The sequence below is a fragment of the Colobus angolensis genome, unplaced genomic scaffold, assembly GCF_000951035.1.
Source record: "Colobus angolensis palliatus isolate OR3802 unplaced genomic scaffold, Cang.pa_1.0 Scaffold4, whole genome shotgun sequence".
Classification (NCBI taxonomy): domain Eukaryota; kingdom Metazoa; phylum Chordata; class Mammalia; order Primates; family Cercopithecidae; genus Colobus; species Colobus angolensis.
Genome location: NW_012117376.1, coordinates 15,889,831 through 15,895,657, shown reverse-complemented (window position 1 = coordinate 15,895,657; position 5,827 = coordinate 15,889,831). Strand labels below are relative to the sequence as shown.

The following is a 5,827-nucleotide window of genomic DNA, read 5'->3' as shown; positions in this document are numbered from 1 at the left end:
CTGCCACCAAGCCTGGCTAATTTTTTGTATTTTTAGTAGAGACAGGGTTTCACCATGTTAGCCAGGATGGTCTCTATCTCCTGACCTTGTGATCTGCCTGCCTCGGCCTTCCAAAGTGCTGGGATTACAGGCATGAGCCACCGCACCCAGCCAGATAGTTTCTCATTTCTGTTTCTACATTCATTCTGTTGTGATTTCACACTCCATCGAATTTCTAGAAGACTCCACTTAACACTTGTGACAGAGTGAGCATGAAGAAGGGAAATAACATCTCAGTACTATTATGAAGGTAGTTTTGAGCCTGTGGACCCTGACTGTACTTTGAGAATTGCTGAACTAGGGTGAGCCCAGCAGAAAAGTAGAGGCATGAGGTAGAGGCAGGGGGCTAGAACAGCCAGAGGAGAGAGATCAGGGAAGGCCTTGTGAAGGAGGGGCCTTTGAGTGGGCTTTGAGGATGAATTTCAAGAGCAGAGAATGCCAAGAAAGAACATGTTGCCTGAGGAAGTAGTATAAGCAAAGGAAAGAAGGTGCCGGAATGTTCAGGTGAGCAGTCCAGCAGCCTTAAGCTGGGGGCAGGGAAGGAAAGAGTGGGAGGGTAGGGGACCATGAATAAAGCCATACTAGAGAGAGTATTCCCTAGATGCTTCCTGAGGGAAGAAGGAGGGGATGTGTTCAGGCTGTTAGGTGGGAAGTCTCCCTCCTATAGCGATGTGAAAGACCGATGGAAGGGTTGAGACTGAGTGGAGACAGACTGTGAGGAAGCTACCACTGTCCTCTAAGAGATGATAAGTATGGGGAGGGCAGACGGGCCAGACAGGTGAGTGGAGAGTGGAGGTGCCCGAGAAATCTGGAAGGACAGAGTTGTTGGAACCAAAGAAGGAGAGCAGAACAGATTTAAGGAGTGAAGGAAGAATAAGTTTGGTTTTGGATGTTTTGATTTGAAGGTACTCCCTAGAAACCCAAGTAGGAAATATTCCTCAGTCAGTGGGAAGTTTGGGCCTAAACCAAAGGCAGAGGCCCAAACCCCTGGGAGTAAGGGGTTGGATTTAGAAGTCGTGAGAAGTTAGTGAAGCGCAGGAGTGGCTTCGGATGGCACTGGTGATTGAGCAAGAGAAGGAGTTTGAGAGTTACACTGCTTTAATCTGTGGACTCGAGGAAAGGCATTTAAGAAGGTTTCCAGGAATCCTGCTTTGAAGCTGAGCTTCTGACTTTACACTCACTTTTTTTGCCTGCCCGGCTTAGCTCCCTGAGGAGTGGCGACCCCTCTCTGCTTCAACCCTGTTTACTTGGTTTTGCAAACTTGGAAAAGATTCCCCCTGGAGTGAAGCAGCACCTGGCCTCAGAGTAGCCAGCAGAGCTTGGCTTCCCAGCTCAGACTGTGTACTCTGCTGTCAGCCCAGAAATCCTCATAAAGTGACAAAGAAGCAAACAGAACTTTTTCCAAAGCACTGGGTATGTTTCTGGGTTACTGATTAAAGAAATCAAACTTAAATCTGCAGAGAAAGACACAGTGGCTCATATATCAGATGCTTTTAGGTATTTTATTCATCTGAGGCTTATTTTGTTCAAAGAGAAGGAGGATATTTGATGCTTCCTTGAAGTTTACGGGACATGAAGGAAGTGAGGGGAGCAGTTCCTTTCTACTGCTTTCACTGCTGTCTTGCCCACTCCCTCCCTCCAGGGTTGTGCTCAGGATATTCTAATAAGAACCCAACTTTGTAATTTAAATCAAACCTCTTGTTGCTTTTCTCTTTCCTACTTTCTATATCATTTGATACATCCTGGTTCCAAAATGACTTTCAGGCCAGGCACGGTGGCTCACACCTGTAATCCCAGCACTTTGGGAGGCCGAGGCAGGCGGATCACGAGGTCAAGAGATCGAGACCATCCTGTCTAACATGGTGAAACCCCGTCTCTACTAAAAATATAAAAATTAGCCAGGCATGGTGGCGCGCGCCTGTAATCCCAGCTACTCAGGAGGCTGAGGCAGGAGAATTGCTTGAACCTGGAAGGTGGAGGTTGCAGTGAGCAGTGATCACACCACTGCATTCCAGCCTAGCAACAGAGCAAGACTCCATCTCAAAAATAATAATAATAATAATAAACAAAACCAAAATGGCTTTCATCTCTACTACATCCTTTAAAAAAATATACCACCAAGCTTTCTTATATTCCAAATAGATTATTGTCTTCTATAGGACCCATGAGCAATCTCAAAATAAATGCAGCTGAAATGCAACCTTTTTCTTTTTTAAGCATTTTTGTGGTTTTCTTTTTTTTTCTTTTTTTTTTTCTTTTTGAGACAGGGTCTCTGTCACCCAGGCTGGAGTAGAGTGGCACGATCTTGCCTCACTACAACCTCTGCCTTCTGGGCTCAAGTGATCCTCCTGCGTCAGCCTTCTGAGTAGCTGAGATTACAAGTGTGAACCACCAAGCCTGGCTAATTTTTGTATTTTTTGTAGAGACAGGGTTTCGTCATGTTGCCCAGACTGGTGTCGAACTCCTGGGCTCAAGCAGTCCACCCACCACAGCCTCCCAAAGTGTTGGGACTACAGGCATTAGCCACCACACCTGGCCAGCATTTAAGTTTCTGAAAGACTACTCCTAAGTGTTCTAAGTGCTTTTACATCTACTAACCATGTCTTTCTTCTGGTGTCCTGGGAAAACCAGGGAGCTATATAGCATGATGAAAGTCACATGGGGCTTTGGAACAAAGTGGTCCTGGGTTTAAATCCTACCCTACCTTTTGATAACTAAATGACTTTGAGCAAGATACACAACTTGTAGAACTCCAGCTTTCTACTGGACTGGGCAGTAGGGAGCTAGCAATGAAAAAAAGAAAGAAAGGTAGACACAGTGTCTGCCCTCATGGAACTCATGGTCCAGCAGAGAGATGATGGACACAGATCATCACCAAATGAATAGTTGCCAGAGATTGAAGAATGCTGTAGGTAGGAGTGTACACTTGAAACAGACTGCATGGAATTGAATCCTGGCTCTGTTGCTAGCTGTATACCTTGAGCAAGTCACTCAACTTCTCTATGCCTTGGTTTCCTCATCTATAAAATGGATAATAATAATTCCCCCATCATGCAGTTGTAAGAAAGAAATGAGTTAGTATATATAAGCATTTAGCATGCCTGGCATATATGAAGCCCTATGTGTTAGTTTGTGTCATTGTAAGTGACAGAAAGGGAGTTTAGGGTGTGTTAAGAATCTAGGAGTTAGGCCGGGCGCCGTAGCTCACGCCTGTAATGCCAACACTTTGGGAGGCCAAGGTAGGCAGATCATCTGAGGTTGGGAGTTCGAGACCAGCCTGACCAACATGGAGAAATCCCGTCTTTACTAAAAAGACAAAATTAGCCCTGGGCGTGGTGGTGTATACCTGTAATCCCAGCTACTCGGGAGGCTGAGGCAGGAGAATCACTTGAACCTGGGAGGCAGAGGTTGCAGTGAGCCAAAATCTCGCCACTGCACTTTAGCCTGGGCAACAAAAGCAAAACTCCATCTCAAAAAAAAAAAAAAAAAAAGAATCTAGGAGTTGTAGGAAGCTAATTTAGACAGGAGGCTCAGGGACAGTTTTGCTGAGGAAGTAGAAACAGAATCCTCAAGTGTTAGCTAGCTTCGCAAAGAAAGCAGGAGACACACAGGACAGGAAGTGGCCCGAGGTAGACAGGAGCTGACTGGATCAAGAAACTGGAGCGTAGTGAGGGCAAGTGTGCTGGAAGGCTAAATAGGGTGATGTTGCTAAGGCAAGGGCAAGCAATGCGGGTCCCACCCGTGCTCCCCCAGTGCAGCAGCCACAGAGCTTCCTCTGTTTCCTGTCAGAGAGGCTGGTGGCAGAAGCGTATCACTGTGACTGAGTCTGAGGCCTTGGTTATTCTGTATTCCTTGGTCTGACACTCAGAGATAGTCTATCCTTTCAAAAAAATTCCAGCTCAAGAGGTGGAGCCGGAGTTCACAATCACTGGCCCTCTTACACTGTCATAGGTAACTGCCATGTTCAAAACATGGTTCCTGGAAACTGACTTCTTTACATCAATCACACTTATATGAACAGAATCCCTTCTTAGCTTTAAGCCAAGAATCAGTAAACTGTGACCCATGGGCCAAATCTGGCTTGCCACCTGTGCCTGTACTGCCTGCCCATGAAGTGGTTTTTACATTTTTCCAGGGCTGGGAAGAAAAGATGACAAAGATATTACACTATATATGGCCCACGACACCTAAAATATGTACTGTGTGTCCCATTATAGGACAAGTTTGCCTGCCCCTATAAATCACTGAACCTGGAGCTGTTCACACTGAGCCAAAACTACTCAGGGATTGGCCCCTGGGGGCATTGTGTTGGGTGAGGCCTCCCTTTTCACTAATGGTGGGTCTTTGATCTTACAGGACAAATCCTTCAGAAAGATCAGGAAATCAAGGACCTAAAACAGAAGATAGCCGAAGTCATGGCCGTCATGCCCAGCATAACATACAGTGCCGCCACCAGCCCCCTGAGCCCTGTTTCCCCCCACTACTCTTCCAAATTTGTGGAGACCAGCCCCTCTGGACTTGACCCCAATGCCTCTGTTTACCAGCCTCTGAAGAAATGAAGGCCAGCTGTGTGCTGTGCCCAAACACTCGGTTCGGAAGGCATTGCAAAGGAGCATCTCTGGCAGTCAAGATAAAAAAAAAAAACAGTTTCTCTTGTATTTTGTGGGACTGTATCTGTTGTCATTTTTAAAAAGGGGGGAAAAGATAATATCCAAGTCTGATTAGAACTGCCCATCAGTTTTTCTTGTAAATTTTTAGAAGACCTCACAGAACTTTACAGTTTATTTTTCTCGGCCAACACATTAAAACCATTCTTGGATTTCAAGTAGCCAACTTTGCCTTTTATGTATTCTTACATAGTTTCCTCTTGAAGGAAAAAAAAGCAGAGTTTTTGCTTTTCAACCCTTTACGTTTGTTTAGTTTTATTCTTAAATAAGCAAGCAAAACCTGCACATTGGATTCACATGAGATGATAATGAAAACTTTTAGTTTAAGGGTAAGGGTTAAGTAACCTAACAGAGCTTTGATGTTATAGCTGCATTAAAGAAGGTGATTGTCAGTGTTACAGAAAACAAAAATGGATTGCCCCTCCAAGGACCAGACAGATTCAAGGAACATCATTTAAGCTGAGAAGAGACCTAAGTGATGAAACTAGCTGTAAGAACGTAACAGGGCTTGTGTTTGAAATATTTATATTCCCATCGGTGTGTTTAGTCCTAGAAAATTGCTAGCAGCAGTCTTCTTCACAGTGCCTTGGGAAAAGACATTTCAAGAGGAAACTTGATAATTTTAAACTCTTTTCCCCCTTTACCGTCATCTATCCTCTATCTGTATCAAGCTCACTGCGGATCCTGCTGTAAAACTGGTGGGTAGCTGGGCTGTCCGTTACCACCATGGCCACATCTCCTGTTTCTTTGAATAGAAAGCACCACAGTGTTGTGCACTTGCCTCCAGTAAAGCGCCCTGGGAAGGGAGCCGGGCAGTGTTTGTGGATGAAAGACTGTAACGATGGCTAATAAAAGCTGCGGGTCTAGGCCTTTTTTTTTTTTTTTTTTCCATTTCATTTCATTTAACTGTGCTTTCTCCACTTTTCATCATCTTGTGTTTGATGATTTAAAAGAAGCTTGACTATTCCTCAGCTCTTGTGCCAAGGAGGGGTTTTGTTTTTGTTTTTTTTTAAGACTCTTAAAACTCTGCACAAAGATTTCAGTTTCAAATGTGTATTATACATGGGTAGAAAAGTGTTTGCACAGGCAACTTTTGGAAGTGTTTAAGAATCAGGGCGGGG

At 44.7% G+C, this 5,827-nt stretch overlaps 1 protein-coding gene across 1 annotated transcript in view; it reads left to right on the top strand.

The window, feature by feature from the left end:
- The window catches only part of TMEM57 (transmembrane protein 57), a 65,685-nt gene extending 60,116 nt beyond the window's left edge, over positions 1 to 5,569 (top strand). The window contains exon 10 of the mRNA XM_011955625.1: positions 4,396 to 5,569. Coding sequence (XP_011811015.1) covers positions 4,396 to 4,598 — 203 coding nt within the window. The 3' untranslated portion in view covers positions 4,599 to 5,569. The remainder of the gene's footprint in view (positions 1 to 4,395) is intronic.
- The last annotated feature ends 258 nt before the right edge of the window (positions 5,570 to 5,827 follow it).